This window comes from Coenobita brevimanus, chromosome 95 (genome assembly GCF_032717465.1).
Source record: "Coenobita brevimanus isolate Jiangsu-jjx chromosome 95, ASM3271746v2, whole genome shotgun sequence".
NCBI lineage: Eukaryota > Metazoa > Arthropoda > Malacostraca > Decapoda > Coenobitidae > Coenobita > Coenobita brevimanus.
Genome location: NC_137048.1, coordinates 7,208,486 through 7,227,563, shown reverse-complemented (window position 1 = coordinate 7,227,563; position 19,078 = coordinate 7,208,486). Strand labels below are relative to the sequence as shown.

Below are 19,078 nucleotides of genomic sequence, written 5' to 3'. Positions count from 1 at the left end.
CACCTCAGGTGTCAGCTGATGAGAGATTTGGATTCTCCATGTCTAATTACCTTATATGGTATCTCTTTTATGTCTTCAAAGGCCTCCTTTAAACAAATCCGCTAGAAGCAGAAGCAGAAGAAGAATGCTGCCAACTCATTGACCTTTTGCCTATCACCGCAGGTTAAAAGTTTCGATCGAGCCATTGTGCTTACAGAACACAGCATTTTCGCTGTAAATTATCAGGACAAGAATTACCTCTAATCATGATTTCAGTCATGAATTCATGACATAAAATTGTGATTGTAATCGAATACATCCATATTTTGTGAAATGACAACTGTAACCGGTATCGAGAAATTATAATGTAATCGATTACGTTACCTGTGTAACTGCATCATATATATATATATATATATATATATATATATATATATATATATATATATATATATATATATATATATTCCTTCAGCCTGTGGGTGACTCTACACTGAGTGACAAGCCAAATGGTTTCCTGTGCACCAGGAAACCCTTTACTACGCTGGGTGGTAACCATATAACCAAATTTTGACGCCTGGTGGTTTAGTGGGTAATTATTGCGCTCCAATCGGATTGAGCCGCTGAAGGTTTATATCCTAGGGATGGTTGGGGTTGACTGCTCATGTAATTCCACTCAGGGATGAGTAAGGCTGGTCACTCTCATCTTAAATGTCGGGACCAACTGCCTAGCCCCGGGCTCCTACGCTCCTCATGGGGCAATGTAGGAATGGATGATTTATATATATATATATATATATATATATATATATATATATATATATATATATATATATATATATATATAATGATGAACAGTGGGGATATTAAAGACTCATGGAGAGACCTTTATAGCCAGTTGTTGAATGAGGAGTTTGACCGGGACAGGGAAGGTTTGGAGCCAACAGGTTCAGCCCTTGGCCATTGATTGACGCTGCTACTGTGAGTGAGGCAGTTGGCAGGATGCAAGTGAGGAAGGCAGCAGGTGTGTCTGGGTTGACTGCTGAAATGTTGAAGGCCTCAGGAGATATAAGAGAGGTTAGTCACTGACCTGATAAATATGATTATATATGAGAGTGTTGTCCCAGATGATTGGCTGAAGAGTGTAATTGTAAATGTGTTCAAGGGGAAGTGTGATGCCCTGGAAAGAGGATTTTATAGAGACATAAAGCTTATAGATCATATAATGAAGGTGATGGAGAGTTCTAGAAGGTATGATTAAAGAAAGAGTGAATACTGATGAGATGCAGTTTGGGTTTATGCCAGGCAAAGGGACCACTGATGCCATATTCATTGTTCGACAGCTGCAGGAAAAATATATAGGAAAGAAAAGGGAACTGCACTTTGTTTTTGTTGATTTGGAGAAAGCTTTGACAGAGTCCCTAGAGAGGTGGTGAAGCGAGCAATGAGAAAGCTTGGGATCGAGGAGTGGCTGGTTAGGGTGGTTATGGCTATGTATGTGGATGCTCGCACCCAGGTAAAGGTGAATGGAGATTTGAGTGATGAGTTTTCCGTGAATGTTGGTGTGCATCAGGGGTCAGTTTTGAGTCTCTAGTTTTTTTTTTATTATGGTACTTGAAGCCCTCTCACGTGACTTCAGAAATGGACTCCCGTACGTGGGAGATGTTGTATGCTGATGATTTGGTGTTGATTGCAGAGAATGAAAGGGAGGTAGAGGGAAGATTTAGGAAGTGGAGAGATGGTATGGGGCACAAGGGCTTAAGAGTAAATGCAGATAAAACAAGGGTTGGTGGCGGTACTGTCAAAGGAGAGGGAGAGTGGCCTTGTGCAATTTGCCACAAGGGTGTGGGAAGTAATTCCATCTTGTGCAGTGTTTGTGATAAGTGGATGCATAAGAGATGTAGTGGTATTAAAGGTAGACTGCGAGATAATTCTGATTTTACGTGTGTGGTGTGTTGGGGAGAGCATGTGGAGATTGTCAGGGTGAAGGGATTGAATATGCTGGTGAGCCTCTTGAGTGTGTGGAAGAGTTTTTTTTATTTGGGAGACATGTTATGTGATGGGGATGGGGCTGGAGCTAGCTCTGTGGCTAGGGTGAGGAGTGGTTGGAAGAAATTCAGGGAGCTGTTTCCTCTCCTGACATTGAGAGGGCTCTCTCTATGTGTCAAGGGATCTTTGTATGCAGCATGTGTTAGGAGTGTAATGCTGTATGATAGTGAGACCTGGGCAGTAAAGGAAGAGGATATTTGCAAGCTCAAACGTACAAAAATGACAATGATTAGGTGGATGTGCATTGCGTCTCTGAGTGCAAGGCTTGGAGGGCTAGGTTTACGATGGAAGAGTTGAGAGATAGGGTGGGATTGGAGTGTATTGGTGTTGTGATGAGGAGAGGTAGATTGAGGTGGTTTGGGTATGTGGAGAGGATGGGGGATGATAATTGGGTGCAGAAAGTGAGAAGCGTTAATATTAGGGGTGAGACTGCGAAGTGTAGACCAGAAAAGACCTGGGACGAGGTCATTGTGACCTCAGGGTTAAGGGACTGAACAGGGAGGCTGCCAGAGATGGAGCAGTGCTGAGAGCCGCCGTTAAGTGACCAAGGCCGACGCATGCAAGCATGTTGGAGCCTTCAAAAATGAAACGAAACGAAACGATATATATATATATATATATATATATATATATATATATCTATATATATATATATATATATATAGATATATATATATATATATATATATATATATATATATATATATGTGTGTGTGTGTGTGTGTGTGTGTCTACGGGAATCACCTTGTCGCAGTGGGGGTGTGCGTTTCCTGTAAATCGCGTGGGTTGTATCAGCGAGAGGAGATTTCCCCCGGACTCAACGGGAGGACAGGGTTACCCATGCTGGAGGGGTCATCAGTGAGGGGTCAGACGAAGTGTTCCCAGGCCCATTGCCTTGTGGATTGCCCTTGGATGGGTTTAGGCTACGGGAGTAAACCCGAAGCGAGAAATCCATGAGTGGAGCCCCACGGAAGGCAGGACTCAACAGACAGTGCTCGTGACAGACTCCTGCAACCCTGCTCAGTAGATGGTCATCGCGAATCTTCATGCCACCATCACAAGCTGAGAAGGGTCAAGTAAAGTGGTGGTAAGGACTACGAACTCTCACCATCAGACCAAACCTATTCATTGTGCACTCCAACTGGTATATTTACCTCCTATGACGTCCTTTAAAATCAATTATCTATGGTGAAAGGACTGGGTGACAGTGACAGGTCATGGATGTGGCTGGAGTCGTTAGCTCGAGTCCTGCACACTGGCGGCACTGGCCCAATGTTGCTAGCATGATGACATAGGAGCAGGTCATGCCTTTGGCAGCACTCAGTGTGACTAAGCAGCCAGAAACGGGCATTCAACTGCTCACCCCCTGATGGGGAGGGGTTTAGAAAAGGTAGCCTAAACATTTGCTGCTCCACACCACCTGGGCAGATAACCATGTCTGTCAAGGCATCCCACACTGTGGTCGATAAACCAAAAGAATCTCCCTGACCCTTGCCACCTGGAATATACGAACCTTGCTTTATACTGACTTGACTTCGACACACGACATACCATCTGAACTGATTAAAAAGGGTGGCCAGTTTCTTTACCAGCGCCTCCATAACCTCATACTAACTATCTGGAACCAAGAACAACTACTATCTGAAAGGCTTACTTCTGATATTGTAACCTTCTACAAGAAAAAAGGGGAGTGTTCAAACTGTGACAACAGGAGAGACATCTCCCTTCTTGAGAATGCGTGCAAAGCACTAGCCAAGATAGTTGTTATGCAGTGTATTCTGGGCTCAACTCCCTGAACTCAGATATGGGCATGGACTTGGATTCTTTTGTTCAGGACCAGGAGGGATAGGGCTCAAACACAGGCTAACCAGTCTTACACGTATATTACCTTACAAATAGATACAGTGGACTTACACAATCAGTACAAGTGACAGCACTATATATGGGCCACACATATGGTTTATATTGCAACACTATGTATGAGGGGGGACAAGTATTACACAGAGTTAGGACACTATCGATGGGGCACAAGTATTACACAGGGTTTATGACACTATGGACGGGACACAAATATTGCAGAGTCTGTGACACTATGGTTGGGGCAAAAATGTTGCACAAAGTCGATAACACTATAGGTGGGGCACTGGGGTGCACTAAGTCTAGACCGCAGGTAAGTGCAGGTGACAGCCAGGTGTGGGAGGAGGGCCATCAGGGGTGCGCTCTCGATAGAGGTGCTGGTCTCAGGCTGTGCACTCTGGGGTCATGTGTAGGCTGGAGGGTGGCGTGGTGGGTGGCCCCTTCCTGGTGGGGGCCTTAGGAGTGTGGTGGTCCTTGGGACTGGGGCCAAACAGGGCTAAGAGGTGCTCTGCACAGCACCTGTCCTTGGCTGTGGTGGTAGTCCTGGTGGAGGGTCCGGGCTGGTCCAGGCCCGGGGTTGGCTGAGGGGCATCCCTCGAGGTCCGGTGGCTGCAGTCTCACCGGGAGGGGAAGGCCATCAGGGGTCATCTGCGGCTGCTTGCCCTTGGAGAGTCCATCAGCTCCTGGGGGCATCGGGGGCTCGGTTGCAGGGACAGGACACCCAGGCTCATGACAGGTCTGCTCCAGACACTCTCCAACAGGAGTCCTGTTGGGGAGCAGTCTCTGCCCTTTGTGGTGGAGGGGGAGCGTGAGGGGCATCTCGCTCGGCATCTGGAAGGGCAGGCTGAGTCAGAGACATTGCCCTTATAGGGAGCCTCCGGGGTAGTGGAGGAGAGACGACCAGTGGTCTCTCCTTCTGCTTGGCAGGGCTGATGGACTCTGCTGGAACTCCACTCCGGGACAGAGGAAGGAGGTCCGATGGACTCTCCTTCTGCCTGGCAGGTCCGATGGACACTACCCAGGCTCCCTCCCGGGGTAGTGGACGAAGGAGATGTGGTGGACCCTCCCTTGGCCCGACACGTCCGGTGGACTCTGTCGGGGGACCACTCATCCCGGGAACAACAGGAGGAGGAAGTCTGGCGGACTTTCTGGCCCCCAAGGCAGGTCTGGTGGATTCTACCGCTCTCCTGCTGCCGGGGGAAAGCTGCAGCTGAGGGACGACCAGTGGTCTCTCCCTCTGTGGTAGGTCCGATGGACTCTACCATGGCTTTGCTCACTTCCCTGGGACTGCAGGGTAAGGGTCGTCCAGTGGACAGTCCAAGACCCCTGCTCCCGAAGGTGAGTGGCAGAAGAAGGAGGTCCGGTGGAGTCTCCTCCTACAGTAGGTCCAGTGGACTCTACTGCACTGCTGCTCCCCTGGGGGTAACTACGAGGACCGGTGGTCTCTCTTCCTCTTGTGATGGCAGGTCTGGTGGACTCTGCTGTCGAGGACCTACTTGGGACTGTATTAAAAAAAGTCCCACCCCTAGTCTGGTGAGTGCTGTCCTGGTCAGAGGGTAATGCACCAGCACTGAGTACCTGTTGTTGGGTCTGCTTGAGAGGAAGAGGGGCGCATGTTGGAGGGACATAAGACCGTGTGGCCTAGGCCCTTTACGCGCTCTGCATGCCTCCCCGTGGTTCCTCCATGGGGTGGGTGTTGCGCCAATCCTTCCATGGCTCCTCCGTGGGGTGGGTATTTCAATATTGTTATCCAGACTGACAAAACATTTGACTTGGTCAACACTTCTTGAAACACAATGTGAATTAAAGATGGAATGAAGTACCTGTGATATGATCTTTGTTGCCCAACAGATACAAGTGAAATACCACTAGCAGAACCGTGACCTGTATACTGCATTCATTGATCCTGCAAAAACCATATGGCACTGTCAACAGTGAAATTTTATGGAATGCCCTTTAAAAATTTGGAATTCCAAACAAATTTTTTACTGTCTTAACCCTTACACCGTGGGCATGTTTACCAATGTTTTGCGTGTCCCGCGGGGTTATTCGGGCTCCGACAGACTCTCAAAAAATATTTGCCAAAAATCAGTTATTAGTCCTAGAATATTAAAATTACATATGCTTATGGCACATACCTTCAGCTTTCTCCTGGAATGTTTGTTGAGCCTTCATCGGTTACCGTAGGACTTGTGGAGACCTCTGAAGTTGGGTAATAAAGTCTCGACACTTCCCAACAACCCGTAATATGATTACCACAGCCAGATATTAACACTATAAACACTACTCTATGATTATCAAGTAGTTTGGGATCCATACTCCAAAAAAAAACCCACTGTGAAAGCAATGAAAATTACGAGCGCGTATGACCTTCCCACTTGCACTAGTTCGCTCTCGGTACTCTGTCATTTATTATTCATAAAACCCCTCACACTTTATATTTCTGTTACTATATAACACTTATATATATCTGGAGTTTTTATCCATAAGTTTCCTTCAGTAGTATTAGTTTATTGTCACTGAAGTCATTCAATTTTTCATTCAGTAAAATACGTAGAGAGCCACGGATTCACTTTCACTGTTATAACATAAAGTATTTGTACTCATATTCCTATATTACTAATTACTTACATTACTATTTACATTTTCTATTGTATTTTCAATATTTACCCTTCTATTTTACTTACACTATGTTATTCACTGTCATTTTCAGTAAGATAAAACTATAGTACACTGTTCAATCATATGTACTGAACATCCATTGCTTTCACTTGCTATTTACACATTATTTCCACATTATTTCCACATTACTCTCCTTTCCCACTTGCACTTTTAGAACTGCATCTGGCTGTGGTAATCAAAGAAGCAGGTAACACAGAGGGGAACCTGGCACTCAGCGCACTGCCAAGAGGTGCGTTTGTGCTCAGGTGTGCGTCGGGTGGTATGTGCACACACCTGGCACCTGCAGATCGCAGCCTTCCTCTTGCCTGTGGCAGGCATTAGCACCAGTCTGTGCCGATCCATATACGCCCTCTGCTCAAGTCGGTTGGGAAGTGTTACTGGATGGCGCCTTGGAGTTGCTCCTATCACCCTACCATATCTTTCCAGCAGCTGCTGAACACAAGTCCTGGTGAACAACCTCAGGGAGAAGGACTTGGGTGGCTTGACCATCATTTTGTACAGGATGAAGGCGTTCAGCATCGTCATGTCTATGAGATGCAGAAAAACTTTCCTGTACCACCTAGTATTCTTCCTGAGGCAGTCGATCTCACCAATCATAATGTCGGACTTGTCCACCAGCCGAATGTTGATATTGTAGTCTAACACAGCATCAGGTTTCATCACAGGTTCGCCTGTCCTACGGTCGACCTTCCCACTGTCTGTCATTTCCCCCTTATGTACGGTGGTGAGCATGTGCACGACCCTCTTGTCATGCCACCGTATTGCCAGCATCTTCTCAGACTTGCGTAGGTGCACATCTCCTTGCTGCGAGGTTCCTGCCTCTGGGAATTTAGGGAAGTGGGCACGATTACTTTTGACAGTGCCACAGGAGCCAATGCCGTGTTCTGAAAAGTATTTGGCAAGTTTCGGTGCTGTATAATAGTTGTCTGTATACAGCACATGATTCCCACCAAAATACTTTTCAAGGAGCACTTTCACTACACAGCCTGAGAAGCCAAGGGGGTGTGTTTTATCCAGATCGACAGTGCTGGCTGAATAAATGACGAAGACAAGGATGTACCCTGTCTTACAGTCACACAGTACAAAGAACTTGATTCCCAAGCGATGGTGTTTTCTTGGAATGTACTGTACAAACCGAAGACGTCCTCTGAACAAAACCAAGGATTCATCAATGACAACCTTCTGAAAGGGGTGGAAGAATGACATAAACTTATCTGTCATTCTGCTTAGAATCTCCTGGATCTTCCAGAGTGGGTCGGTTTGGGAAGGTACATCGTTGTCGGCAAAGTGCAGGTTTCCCATGATGTTCCGGTAGCGATCTCTGGCCATGTACTTATTGAAGGTGGGTGAGGGTAGTAAGGGGTCCATGGACCAGTATTCTTCCAACTCATGCTTCTTTGAGTGTGGCATGAGAAGCATGAGGGCAAAGAACACATACAGCTCCTGCACTCCCAGCATGGACCACTGTTGCATCTTGGCTGCACCTGTACCACTTGCAGCACGTTGTGATTCATACCTGTTGGTCTCATCACATATGTGCTGCATGACTTCATCATCTAGGAAGGCCAAAAGGAAGTCCACACACTCAGCATCATCGTCAAGAGTGAAGGCAGGCTGTACTCCTGAGGAACTCTCATCAAAAACTAAATGTTCAGGCACAAAATCGGACCCTTCCGTCCACGCGAAGGCGTCCAGGATTCCCTGTCGTGACGGTGTAGGATGGGTGAGGGTGGTGGGTGGCTGTGAGGGAGATTTACCCCGTTCAAGGTCACTCGCACTGACCCTGAGTTGCCGTACAGCACTAGCAGCCCATACTCTAGTAGCAACTCTACTTTTATGGGTCAGGGATTTACCTCTTTCTCTACGGCCTGCCTTTACTGTTGATGCTGGTGGTGACTCCGACAACAAAGACTCTGGAGATAATTCAGCAGAAGAAGAGGAAGAAATGAGTGAAGTGGGGCTTGAGGAACGGGGAGGTGAATCAACTCGGGACTCATGGCGGGCTGGGTCACGCGGGGCCATTGTTCTGGGGCTAACACGCCGCCTTTTCACTCCCTTCCCAAATTCCTTCCCTTGCTGCACTAACGGCTCCTTTCCCTTGGAGCTAGGGATAACTTTCGACACTGAAGCACTTGTACTAGCACTTTCTGGCACGATTTCCTCACCCGGCTTATCACACGATTCCCCCAAAGGGTCAAAATCACTATCCATCATCACCATTGACAATTCTGCTAGTTCATGTTCCACTGCAGAGTCACTCAGTCCTTTCCTGCTTCCCTCACGACTTTTTCTGGGTGTAGAGGTCACGGGGCCCTTTGCAATGGGCGCAGAAGCGGCAGAAATGGCGTGGCGCGAGTGCGACGTGTTTTGACCACAGCGGAAGACAAGGAACTAAATGCCGCGGCTTATCTGAGAAGGCAAGAGTTGACAATGACAATGAGGATGACAGCTGCTAACTTACATGCTAATAAATTATTGGTAGAAAATCTTGGCAATACATGAAGAAATAGGTAGTTCCAAGTGAATGTAAATGTCACTTAGGCTTCTCCCTTCCTTTCTGATATATATTTTTATTACAGACATAGATTACAAGGCATAATTCAAAGGGGAAATTACCGTGGTAATGTAGCGAATGAATGCATGTGAGGTGTTGTCAGGTGATAATTAGCCAATTCCTGGTGTATACCACTATCACTTACCTTATTTTTTTTTGGTATATATTATGTTTTATAAGCATAGGGCATAGGGCTTATTTCAATGGATGAAATCTGTGGAAAAATCCGGGGGAGATTTGCTTAGCGCAGCGCGGCCTGGGAGGTGAGAGGACAGGGTAATGGAGGGGAGGTAGGGAGGGGAGTCAGGAAGGGGGGAAAATCGCTAAAATGTCAACAATGGATGGGAGTACAGATGAGATTTGGAGTGCTGACTAGTGTTGGACATTGGCAGTACTGATAGATGATACAAGCCACCACTTGAAAGCCCGGGATAATTCAAAATAACACAGAATCACAAAAGTGACGCCCCGCGGTATGATCCATTGCGCCCGAGCGTCAAGAAAGTGACGCCCCGCTGTTAAGGGGTTAAAGAGCGTGCTTAACATGAATGCTCTGTGTGTCAAAAGGTGGGAACAAATCTGAACCCTTCAATGTGGATGTGGGTGTAAAGCAATTGTGTATCGTGGCTCTTGTCATTTCAACATCTATCTCACTGCAGACACCCTTTTAAGTCACCAACAAATGATCCCTGATGGTGAAATAAAATCCAGTTCCATCAAGAAAGTCACTTATTTAATCTCAGACGTCTTCAAGCACAATCAAAGACCGAAACGACTTATTTTCTAGATCCACAGTAAGTTGATGACTGTGCTGTCCTTGCACATACCCCAGAAGCCCTACAGCTAATTCACACCATTATTTCCAAAATATACCATGCAATGGGGCTCCGAATAAATGTCAAGAATACAGAAATAATATATCAGAGAAACAATGCAGTAGAGCCTTTAGCATTTCAGATAAAAGGTGAAATTGTAAAACAGGTGGAGAATTTTACCAACCTATGAAGTGTGGCAACAGATGACATAACATTGATGCACAAGTCCCTGCATGAATTAACCACATCTCAGCTTCTTTTTGGCATCTCAGATCCAGTGTCTTTGAAAAGACCAACTTCAGAATTGAGACAAAGGCATCAGGATATACAGATGTATGCCTCTCCACCCCCTTATACGGTGCTGAATCCAGGACTGCATTCCAGCGTCACATCAAACAGCTTGAGTCTTTTCATATCCGATGCTTACATTGCATCCTAGGACTAACATGGGAGGATGGAAGGATAAAGTCCTCACTCACAATTACTCCAGTGGGCAAAGTCAACCAGCATAGAAGCCATGCTGACAGAAAAAAAAAATAGTTTAGATGAGTTGGACATGTGTCCCGTATGCTTAAGCACCGCTTTCCCCGCCAGGTTCTGTATGACCAACTCCCTGCAGCACGTTACAACCCAGGGGGACAGAAGAAGAGATATAAAGACATATAAGGATAACTCTGAAGAAATGCAACATCATACCAAGAGATCTTGAAACCATGCCTTTGACAGAAAACAGTGGCGAGCCCTTTTCATCGAAAGAACCATTCATCTCAAAGAAGCTCGGAACCTGGCCAGAGAAGAGCGTAGAAACGGAGACAACCAAAGCAGAGTTCTTCCAGCAAACCCAGATTTGACATGCCAACAGTGTGGCAAAGTTTGTGGATCCAAGATTGGTCTGCACAGTCACACACATTGGCACCAAAGACAGAAATACACCATCTTAGTGAGTATAGTAGCCATCGTCTCCTGTAGTAGAAGGACAGTTTTCAGTGTGTGTGTGTGTGTGTGTGTGTGTGTGTGTGTGTATGTGTGCGCGCGCTTGCTCGCTCGCTTGCTCGCTTTCATGCGTGTGTTTGACTGGACACGGATAAGACAAGCAGCCCCCTGAGGCTCAGTGGTGCTCCTACAGTAAGTATTGCACACATAGGTATCTTACCATTTCGTCACTAATACCTAGGTCTGTGTCATTCAGGACAGGTGCAATGGTATTAGCAGGGGTGTCATTGGTAGGTCTCGTGGAAGAACAGTAAAGACTGTTTTAACGAGACGGAAGTACTGGCACTCAAGCTGTTCTTTGCCCTACCCTGGGATCGAACTCTCTTCGTTTCAGACAAAGACTACTAACCATGATACGCGACGAGGGTGGTCGGGTGAGGCGATCGGTGCTAAGGTGAGAAAGGACAACCTGATACTGGAGAGCAAGGCAACATGGAGGCTATTTGCCTTTGGCTACCCCCCTGGGATCAAGACTATAGATGAATTAAGGCCTCTTGAAGGGCTATAAATTGATAGATAAATAAACAGATTGATAGATTAACTGAGTCATATAGACAGGCAGACAGAAAAAAGTGCTAGAATGTCTCCTAAAGCAACAAGAAATGGAAGCTCTAACTTTCCTTCCTACCACCATCTCTTCTGCATGTTTATTACTTCCCACAGGTGACGGTGGTAGAGTAAGGCGGTCCATAGGTCAGTTCGGTGACATGATCCGCGCTAAGGCCAGGCGGGAGGCGCTACTCTACAACAACTACGGCAACCACTGCGGCATTCAGGGCGGAGACAGACCCGTCGTGGATGAAGTTGACAGGTGAGGCACAGGGACTGGTGAGGCAGGGGATAGGTATGGCAGGGGATAGGTGAGGCATAGGAACAGGTGAGGCAGGGGATAGGTATGGCAGGGGACAGGTGAGGCATAGGAACAGGTGAGGCAGGGGATAGGTATGGCAGGGTGCAGGTGAGACATATGGACTCGTGAGTCATTGGGACACGTAAGGCTGGGGACAGGGGAGATAAGAAAGCAGAGAAAATAATAATTACGTTGTAGGTTGGAAATTATTTTCTTATTCATTCATCCACCCATCACTTAGTCCTTCACTAACCCATCAGGAACGTTTGGACCAGTTGTTCGGGTATTTAGTGCACACATTTAAGCCCAGAGTGATCATTTGCCAGACTCAAGGTGTTGTTACGTGAATATTAAATCCCAACCAATCCTTAGGTATAAAAACTTTTTGATCACATCCGGTTAAAGTGCCGCAACCTACTGAATCACTGGGAGTCCAGGATATGTTTTTTACTGAATGAAATTTGCATTAGTTTATTTGTCTTTTCCTCTGTTTTGTTCAGTTATTTTACTTTCTTTGGTTTAAAAAATAGCAGAGAGCTGGAATGCGGTGTTATTTTCTGTAAAGTAATATGAAATCGTCGAAAGTAATCTTCATATGGCAATTTACTTCATATAATATAGTATGATATATCGTGTACAGTATCGAGTGGAATACCGTACTTCTTTCTTTGTCTGAAGTCGTTGTCGATGAACTAGAGAGCATTGTTACACTCTCGTAAATGTTATACTCTGTAATCATGCGTTTACCACAATGCATAAGATTTATTTCGCCAGCAGAACTGCGTTTGAAGCTACTTTTGCTGTAAATGCATCAGAAATATGACGCTTACAGAAAAAGAGGATGTGAAAGTGGCTGAAGATGCAATTCTGGTTGAGGTTGTATGTGCACCGACTTGAACTAAGGGCCATGTTCTAGGTGGCACAGGAAACTACGTAGCACCTCATCCTAAGCGATTTATTTTGTATATTACACCTTATCATTCTCTTACACGCTGTTTATATCGTTTTAATGTTAACATTGTTTGCATCGATAACATACAAGAGGATATTGAGGTGTAAGGTGCAAAAGAAATAGCCAACGAAGAAGCGCCATGAAACACACACACACACACACACACACACACACACACACACACACACACACACACACACACACACACACACACACACACACACAATATACGCCCTAAACTTGAAAGGTAGTGGTGGGAGGCAGCAAAAGAGTGGGATGTGTGTAATGCAGTATGTCCCCTCAGGTGCTGCTATAACCACGACCGGTGCTACGAACAAGTGAACGCCGGTGCCTGTGCTTCGTCTTGGCTGGGACCTGCCTTCAAGAGATACTCCTGGTCCTGGGATGGCAACACTCTCCACTGTGGTTAGTAGCCTCCCTCCCTCCCCGCCTTCTCTCTACAACAAACTGCTCATCCGCTTTACTATCGCCACACCTGTAACAATATTTTCTTCATAAGTTAGCCTGCAGTGTAAAGCTGGTGATTCAGTGAACGTCTTGCACTGTAGCCTATCGACTTGGGTGTTATGTTTAGTAATAAGTGAGGAAAATTATCCACCATAATCAGAAAACGCTTGAACGATTTTATTCAGTTTACGAGATCACCCTGGTAGTCAAAGGGTGAATGAAGCGTATATCTAACTCCTGTTCGAAAAGTGTATCCGTAGGTGAATTATACGACTTGTAGACGGAAAAAGAAACATTGGGTTGACGGAGTTCAGCCTTTCAGTCCAATTACGTTGGTTACGTGTTTCCACTTGCTACCCAGTATAGGTATTATTCATTTTCGGGAAGACTTTTCGAAGTGGGATTAGATACAGCTTCCGTCTGATAGTAGGCAGGTCGACTTTAGTTCTGTAACAGAGCAGGTCTGGTTTAAATGGAGATTTCCTGAGAGCAGGGTGCAGGCATGCTTGGCAGCTACCAGACTGATTCATTTCAACAAAATACCCCTTATTCTTTACCCAGGGGAGCTATTACTCCCTCTATTGGATGGACACAATGTTAGAACAATAAGCAATTCACTCCAAACAAGCAAGAAGGAGGTTGGTGTAGTAAGACACGTACTGTCCTGAACTTGAGGGGTACTTCCACGCACTGATGTGAATTTGTTAGGCTAATGGCACATAAGGGAGCAAAAAAAAAAAAAAAAGGAGAGGGAGAGGCACAGCACAGTACATAAGGGTGCTGATGTGTTATTGAGGGTAAGCATTGATGTACTCTGACACGTTATGTAAGAGAGACAAGGAAAAATCCGATTAATCAAAGTCCCCAAGAAAACTAGATAAAAAAAAAAAAAACAGTGAAACAGAAGCATGAGTCCAGATGCCTATGCTTTTGGAAGCTTTTTCACTTAGATTCCGTTTTTTACCATTTAGTACAAGCCTCAACTCTCTGGAGGACGTTGTCGCTGAAGGCCAAGCAGGAAGGGTACACGAGAGCAGTGGGAAATAACCATGTTGATGATAGCTCTGAATTGTTAGAAAATGAAAAATAGTACAAAGGAGAGAAAATGTTGCAGGCACTGTATAAGATGGAAGGGATGGTGTAGGAAGCTGGACATAATATCCATGGTTCTTTCGCATCTAGACGGCATACAGTTCAACACTGATAGAGGGTCAGGTGACGAGGATGTGTTGGGAGGGAACATCAACATCAGGAGGGGTTTGTAGACAGGCAGTTTAGGTGTAAGGTGGGGATGGGATGGCACGCATGGCACGAGACAAATGTTTTGGGAGTGGGAGGAGGCGTGAGGGTAAGATTGGGGAGATAGTACAGGAGCAATGTTATTGCTGTTTGGTTGTTTGGCTACAGGTGTGAAGGGGTGGAAGGCATAGTGAGTGGCTGTGGAAGTGATGCTGTTATAGAACAAGAATCTGGGATCTAGTACTTGACAAACTGAAAGTGATTTAGAGCAGTGGGGAAGACTATTTAACTTGGGCGGATGTCAGGGGTACAACGTTTCACTCAACTTCTTCACTCACATGATATAGTTTCATTTTGTTCATGCTTCAGTCAGGCGGTATTATTCAGCCTAGGGGAGCCTTTTTCTAACTCACGGGGTTTAAATCATACAGCATTCATTGAGCTGCTCATTGTGAGAGATAGTTCCTAAGCGAAGTGAAATCGTCGAGATAGCACAAGTAAATTTATTAAATGACCTCGTCGTGCTGAAGGTGCTAAGTTTGCTTTCTGCGCATGGGTGGGCGGGAACTGAGTCACTGGTGTTCGTGTGCTCCCATTGGTTACCTTTGTGTTGTGCTGTATTATTATCAGTAGCAGCACCTTGGCCCTACCCAAGGGATTTAATCCCCGAGCTAGGTAACTATGGCCAGATAGCCCCGCTAGGTTACAGGAGCGCGCTACCACTCTCGGCACGGCAGTCCCGGGCGAGGCTTGAACTCGCTATCCCCCGATTACGAGCTTGATGCTCTACCACTGAGCCACCGTGCCCCCGACCCTACCCAAGGGAAGTGAATGATGTGTGAGTTGCATGAGGTGTAGTACACACCCATGCATATTTTATTTGTATTGTTACGTCCCCATCCCACACTGCCACAGGCTCCAAAGCAGTAATCCAGTAGAGGAAGGACGTTGCCCAGTGAGTTGTTCTTCCTATGGTCAGCCTTTAGGTGTACAGTACACAGGATCAGCTCAGGCATTTTAAATAAACACTGGCTTCTTAAGTTTACTGTCTTTATTTTCCAGATAATTACACTGAATACTTTCCAACTTCACTCTTCTCACAAGCATTGGAGCTATACAGTACAAACTTTACTAAATGCTATTACACTTCATGCTTGACAACACCTCACTGTTTTTTACAAGTACCCATGATGTACAAACTTCAGTAACACGTCATTGTTTGCCACTGTTTTCACAAGTACCGAATATATACAATCTTCACTGACACTCAAACTGAACCAAAAGCCAACTAAACTTGCTCTAGTCTCCTCCTTGTCCTTATAAGCCTGCATTACTAGAATGATCTACTTCACAATTCTGGTGTAACCTATTCCAGAGAGAAAGCACCGTTACCAACTCGGAGACAACCAAAACATGCCAGTTTTCTTATATTACACAACACTGCAAATTATTTACCATACAAACTTAATTTCAGTTACATAATTTAACAATCACATAAATAACACATTATAGAGAAAAATAGCACAAAATTAATGCATGACTTACTAAATAACTACGCCCACAAACAGCAGGCAAACTGGCAACTCTGACTGGTACCGGAGCTATAACATCGGGAAACATCGAGATGCTTCTCGAGCACCTAACTGACAAATCCCGCTTCTTAACTGTATCTTTTAACGCGACCGACTTTGAACTTAAACTTGATATTTCGTCACCTAATCCTATCAGTCTTTTTAATAACGTGCCGTACACCTTCACATGCCATATCATGGGCGTTAATATCCATTTACGAATAGTGTGATGGTATTAACAGAGGTGTCTTTAATGGCATGTCGGTGGGTCTTGTGGAAGATCAGTAAAATCTGTATTAACGAAATTCAAGTAAATAGTCTGTTCCCTCTCCCAGCATGGGATCGAACTTGCGTCCATGCAGGCAGCAGATCCTTTTTCTCACCATTACTGCACAGGGTCAGGTTAGTCTACATACTGAACAGTAATTGAGGTACTGCTGTTTGGAAAGTTTATAACAGGTTAGACATGGAGAGATTTTGAGGGAAACAAAACCACTGTTAAGGCAGATGTTTGTGCATTACATGTTTTTCTACATTCGTTTAAGGAAGGTGGATTCCAAAATTTGACTTTAAAAATTTGAGGCGAATGATCAAAAGCCATGACTAGTCTCGGTTATTTCTCATTCCACCTCTCCTCTGCGTCTGCCTGCCTGCGTGTCTTTCTGTCTGTCTGCCTGTTTGTCTGTCTCTCTTGCTAAACATGTTATGTACAGTACTAGTTAAGGGATGAATAGCAAAACTGGCGGAATTATATCTGGACTTGGAAGATTGTTCACGCACTATTGGAATTATTTCAAAACATGGAACGCTCCACATCATTTCTGTCCTTCTTACCACTGCTGTAGCCTTAGTGCTGTCATCATCTGAATACTGAAGCAATTCCAGTCCCTAATTCTTCACACGTATTCGCTCAAACTTACTACTGTATCAAAGAAAATGTCCTGGGGTTGAGCAGTTACACAAGGTTCCTGCTTCATGCACATGTTATAGCTCTTTTCCAGCATCATCATCATCACATTAATTTTCATCCCGACCCCCTTTTTTCTCCCACCTAAAGACTGGGTAAGGTAGCACACACACACACACACACACACACACACACACACACACACACGATGGAGGGAAAACTACTAAACATTATGTCCATCAGGTACGGACAACGATGCGTGCGAGATGGCGTGTTGCGAGTGTGACGTAGCTGCTGCCAACTGCTTCTCCCGCCACCCGTGGAACCCTCAACACAAACACTACTCCATCTGGGACGTCCTGGCATGAACACCCCCAACACGCCACGAACTGGTTTCTATCTGGGATAGGAGCCTTCGTATCAGTTCCTCCTTAGCAATTTATTCACTGACTTATACCTTATTATCCTCTTATATGTTGTCGATGTAAATTATGACGATATTTAAAGACGTGATTATGCCTGTTTTACCCTAACATGGCCTAAAGTTACAATCTGTCCATTTTGAATGCTGAGTTGTAACAATAAATTATTGTTAAAATGTAATGCTAACCACGAAGTTCTGCAAAAAGGGTGTAAGTCTGTATCAATGTGTTTTTCTACCACTGAGCAACGTGAACTGAGCTACAGTAGAAGTGGACGAAAATCTGGGCCAAATTAATGTACAAGAGACATAGTATACAAATCAGTATGAAGGGAAGATATGGAAACATAATCGGTCTTGAAGAAGTGTTACAAAGTCTGGCATGCCAAGGAAAATACGAGCCAATACTGTATTAGTAAACACCTATCAGAAGGATACCTGTCAATGTACATCTTGTGTCAGTAGTTATCAAATCAATGTCTGTATGGTGTTTCCCTCCAGCTTCATTAGGCACCACTCTTGATAAATTCTCGAAGTGTAGCTGTCACAATATAAACTTCAGCTGTGAAAGCTAACTACCCTTTGGTTTCATGCGGCTTTCACCAGCAAAACGAAATCGTCAGGTGTTTATCAGAATGAAATTCTCAAATGAAATCAGTGCAGCAAAAGAATGGAACTCTAGGTGGGAAACCAAGGGTTTCCACTAAACGTGTTGAATATATTTTGTTTTATATGTCTGTCTATCTGTCTATCTATCTGTCTATCATCTATCTATCTATCTGTCTATCTATCTATCTATCTATCTATCTATATAAACTTGAGTAAATGTATATTTTACCATGACTCGCGGGACTCTGTAATCTGTTATTTACTTCCTACATGCTTTTCTACCAATCTGTTATTTAGTTCCTACAGGCTTCTTTCTACCAATCTGTTATTTCCTTCCTACATGCTTCTCTCTATCAGTCTATAATTTAGTTCCTACATACTTCTTTCTATCAGTCTATAATTTAGTTCCTACATGCTTCTTTTTATCATATCAGTCTATAATTTAGTACTTACATGATTCTTTCTATCAGCCTAAAATTTAGTTCCTCCATGTTTCTTTCTGTCACCTCCCCACCTTCCACCAGGCCATTTCATACCATGCTAAGCATTTGTTGGTCTCCAGTTAGGTAATATTTTGCTCCATCTGTTATCTTCTCTTCTAGCTACATAGCCTATCACATTCACTTCCGTTTTTGCTTTTTTACCATTTCAGCGATATTCTTCACTTTATTCTGCTGTTCTTCACGTTGTTTTCATCCTGTCTCTCAGTGTTTCTTCCACCAGTGTTCTCTCCATTGCTGCTTATGCCTTCCTCATTTTATTCTTCAAAAATTTCTTTAGGTTCCAAGTTTCAGATCACCAGGTCAGAGACTACAGTTTTTGTGATGCATACATCCTAGTAGCGATTTCATGATGTCCCTCTGTTTACCAAAAGCTTTTCATCCAGTGGTGGTGCGCTTTTAAATCTTACTTTCATTATCTTTGTCAACTTCACTTTTTTATCTAAATAAACATAGTATCTTCAGCTTCTTGAAAATTACTTCTGTATTAGTCTTGTTCACCGTTAGACACAGGCCTGAAGAAGGACGCCAGCATGCGGTGGTATCAATATAACCGTTGTGAGTTGCCGGTTACACATACGTTCCTCAGTACCTTCTCTGTCCGGTGAAGGGAGGATGATGGGCCACGGAAG

General features: G+C 44.7%; 1 protein-coding gene across 1 annotated transcript; it reads left to right on the top strand.

Moving 5' to 3' along the window:
• The first annotated feature begins 10,788 nt into the window (after positions 1–10,788).
• LOC145413188 (phospholipase A2-like) lies at positions 10,789–17,284 on the top strand. Its single transcript, XM_080282914.1, has 4 exons — positions 10,789–10,807; positions 11,593–11,740; positions 13,036–13,157; positions 17,160–17,284. The coding sequence occupies exons 1-4, from the start codon at positions 10,789–10,791 to the stop codon at positions 17,282–17,284; spliced, it is 414 nt and encodes a 137-aa protein (XP_080139040.1).
• Positions 17,285–19,078: the final 1,794 nt, after the last annotated feature.